The sequence below is a fragment of the Sphaeroforma arctica genome (genome assembly GCF_001186125.1).
Source record: "Sphaeroforma arctica JP610 unplaced genomic scaffold supercont1.1553, whole genome shotgun sequence".
NCBI lineage: Eukaryota > Ichthyosporea > Ichthyophonida > Sphaeroforma > Sphaeroforma arctica.
In genome coordinates this window covers 6,112-10,240 of record NW_014039005.1, presented here as the reverse complement: position 1 = coordinate 10,240, position 4,129 = coordinate 6,112, and the positions used below count along the sequence as shown (strand labels likewise).

The following is a 4,129-nucleotide window of genomic DNA, read 5'->3' as shown; positions in this document are numbered from 1 at the left end:
ATATGTATTTGTAGAAATAGGCACAATGAAGGGCTATAATAGAGGCTTGTCTGCATACCTACGCTTCCTAAGCTCAAGTCATATGATACACGAGCACATTTGCGTACAATCTTTACACAATTTGCAACAATCTGATACGATACCGGGCTCATCTTCTCGGACATCGGTGCGTGTTGTCGATGATGAACGTGGACCATCTAAGAGTAGATTATAATACTTTGCGCCACTCCCACCTGATGTGATAGGACCGGAGCTTGGCCTCGTGCCAGAATTTGGGGCATTTGTGACCCTGTTCTCAGATCTAGGCGCCGATATGAGATTGTGTGTATTCGTTTCAGTCCTGGTCGATTCTGTGACTAACTCGGCTGTGATGTTTCCGGTAGGTTGCAGATATTTCTGGTGGCGTGACCCTGACACACAGCCTGAACGAGGAGAAAATAAATAAATGACATGTTATATATGAGCGATGTTTGAAAGATTCAGGGCGTGACTAACTATTCACGACCCGTTGAGCTTAGAAACCGCAAGTGCAGTCTTATTCTACAATGAATATACATGGCGTAGGCTTGCATAGATAAGATATATATAGCCGTATCTGTGAGCAATTTTCGAGCCACTGCCTGACAAAATTATTGATACATGTACAGCAACACAAGATACTCAAATCCCTGTGGCTTTAGAAATATACTACATCCACCTGGTCTGCGTTCAATACCAGTTCAGCAACACCTTATTACCAACATGTGTGCACCGGCAATGCACATCGAACGCGTCCTCGGAAACGCAAGCGGATAAGTGCTTGCGTGACACCACTCTCTCTACAAATAAGTATATGTTGCTGATACCTACCCGTTTCTATATTTGCAGCGCCATGAGTCCCTCGAGCCCTGAACGATGCCGGTGGTCGGCTACTATGAGAACTATAGGGTATCTCGGCACCTTTCCGCACGAGCGTATCCAAGCAACCACCCTCAGCGCGCGTCGGCTCCTGTGGGTACACACACAGCTGCCTTGAGGTATTCTGGCGCGTGCCTATCCCGTTCTGCTGGGTGTGTGGACTGGAGTGTGTTCGCTGTTGTGAGGGCTTTCCCGAGCGCTGCCCTGCAAGAGATACGTTGGACTGTGAGTTGTGTAGTGTGTGTCCGGGGCCTTCCCCGTCACTCCCCCTGGTGCGCAGTAAGTGCTGTAGGCCTTGACTATACACAGCCGGCGTGTTCGGGGTTGCGAGACAGTCCTGCGGCGTGGTAGTGCTTTGGCGAACGGTTGTCTGTGGCTGGGACAGGAGAATTTCTAGCGACCCATTCATCTGTGGATTATGTTGTGCTTGTTGCTGTGGTTGAGTTCGTCGCCGTGCCTGTAATTGCGGCGGCGTTGAATGTTTCGTCTGCCGCCGTATGTGGTGTGGTTGCTGTTGTGACAGAGGGCTGTGTAGCGGGCCGTTTGCCGGCTGTGTTTGCGTTTGCTCCCGTGTGGATGTCTGTGGCTGTTGTTGTATTCGTGCCCGTGCCTGTTCTCTCATTTGTGATTGTGGCAGTGTCCGTTGTGGGTGTGACTGTTGCTGCCGATGCGGTGCATGCACGTTCTGAGTCCTTACATCCCCACTTCTTAGTGCGCCTCCATCATCTCCCCGGCCCCTTCCAACACATCCATCCACCGATTCATTGCTTTGACTGTGACTGTGTCCTACATAGCTGCGAGTTATCTGCCTGTTTGAATGGGTCTGTTCTGTGTGTGCCTGACGTCCATCGCTTTGGTACGGCGCGCCGTGGGGGGTGTTGCGCTGCGTACGGCTTCGCTCCGGTGACTGACGCGGTGTTTTGGCTCTCACCGGACAAATATTCTCTTTCTGTGTGTCGTCGGACTTGCGTTTACTACTGGTCTGAGTCTGCGCGATAGAAGGCGGGAATAAAATGTAATCGAGGATACCGGGAGAGAGAGAATGGTAGAGTGAACGATCAACTAGCACCAAATAGCTCAAATGAAATGACTCAAACGGCGACTCTCAATGTAACAGTACAATAGCGCAGCGGCAACAGTCCTCTTCGCTCCCGCACAATATCAGTATACGGCTGTATTTATCAACACATAATACGTTAAATGTAATGCCACGTTGATTTACCGGTTCGTAAACTTTCTACGACTGGTAGGAATGTCACCACACTGGAGTTCCAAAGCTCTCGGCTATGCGTTGAGACTGAGGATATCGTATAAGCTTCATGCATACTGGTAGAGTCAGAATGGAACAGAACTTGCAAGTGATACCGAACTTTCACATACAGTGATAGGCTTGGCGGTGGCACCGTCGGCCCGAGAGATTGAGGGTGTCGCACTGTCGAGAAGGGCCAGTAGGTCTGAGTCTTCCAGGAAGTCTAAATCATCTGTGAGCAAGGTGGGTATAGGAAAGACTTTGTGAGATGGAATAAGTGGTATTGCTGCAGTGTGGTGTAACAAAGCGGTGCCCCTAAGCGTGAGACTTTCATTGCAATCATTAAGAATAGTTCCACAAACGATGCACTGTACTGTCATACAGACAGTTCACGTCTCTCACAGTATGCATCGGGGCTAAGACCCACAGATGGAATAAACAAGTCCCGCAGCTTGAGGTGATTATAACTTCAATTTGTTCACTTATATGCATCTGTCCGGTTCGGCGCACAAAACTCTTATTACCAACTACGGCGACTACCTACACCAGGGGCGACCAACACCCTGTAGCTCCATACATGCGTAGCATCTGAGTACTTAACCAAATTACAGACTTACTATATAGACCTACTTACCGTCTGCATCGGCCTCGTCCAGCCCTGATGTGCCATGCGTAGTGGTCGTGGTACCATCGGCTGAGGCTGAGTGTGCGGCGTGTTGTGGTTTGAGATCTGACGCCGGCTTCTTCGCGCCATTCGCATTACTTCGTAAGGTCTGTAAAACCGTTGACAGCTATAGAGATATAGTCCGGAGAAGCAATCAGATTGATTGGTAAACACTGACAATATCAATACATTGCAAGGCTACACCCATTTCAGAAATATAAAATTCGCATCATGGTGTGCCGCTTGACATACTCGAATATATATATATATTTATATATATATATATATATAACACACACACACACACACACACACACACACACACACACACACACACACACACACACACACATATATATATATATATATAAATGCGAACATCCTATACACAGCGATACAGAGATGTACTATTTCAAATACGCACACACACACATGTACCGACGCACATATACACGCACGTGTACACTAACATACACGTATACATACACATACACATACACTTACACATGAACATACACCTAAACATACACCTACACATACATCTATGCCCACGGCCCCAACACACCTTGCCCACCCATTGAGGATAGCTCTTATACTTCTGTGCCTCTCCAATGTCCAGGTACATGTACTCTATCGACACAAAAGCCTCGCCCAGCAGCGAATCTTCGGAGTAGTCGTCGCCGTCGTCATCGTCTTCGCCGTTGCTAAGCAACGCATCGCTCTCACACTCCGCATCACACTGCACACATTCGCCTGCCTGTGCATAACGGGCGCGTGCGGGACCTCCTTTGGATAAGCTAGTGGTGGTGTTGCTGTCGGAGATGTCGGCAAGCGGGTCTGTCTCCCTGTCGTGTGCTTGTGCTTGTGTGTATGTGTGCGCGTGTGTAAGTGTATGTGTGTGTATATGCATATGCGTGTCTGCGTCTGGGCTTGGATGTAAGGCACGGTCTGGGTTGTCTGTGTGGTCGTCTGTTGGGTGTTCCGGGTCCTTGATGCTACCCGTCTCCGCACAGTTGGCGTGGCGACTATTTGCCTTCGCTGTACCACCCTTCTCGCTACTCGCATCGGCTCTCTCGTTGGTGTGGGGTTTCTCGTGGCTGTGGTGGTGGTGGTTGGTGTCCTTGTCATGTTCCCTGAATTTGAAGAGGTCGCGCATGATCTTCTTCGGTTTCTCCTTGCTGCCACGGTGGAGGAAAGAGGGGTTGATTGCTTAAGTACTGAGTATTTTATATATGCATGTATAGTCACACACACACATACACATACACACACACATACACACACACACATATATATATATATATATATATATACTAGTA

At 48.6% G+C, this 4,129-nt stretch overlaps 1 protein-coding gene across 1 annotated transcript; it reads right to left on the bottom strand.

Moving 5' to 3' along the window:
- Positions 1-143: 143 nt before the first annotated feature.
- Positions 144-4,000, bottom strand: SARC_11165 (hypothetical protein; the record flags this gene model as incomplete). The annotated part of the gene is made up of 5 exons (XM_014294756.1): positions 3,376-4,000; positions 2,781-2,919; positions 2,278-2,378; positions 850-1,885; positions 144-422 (listed from the first exon to the last, which is right to left on the bottom strand). Coding segments are annotated over exons 1-5 (2,146 nt in total), but the record flags the coding sequence as incomplete, so codon positions are not given.
- Positions 4,001-4,129: the final 129 nt, after the last annotated feature.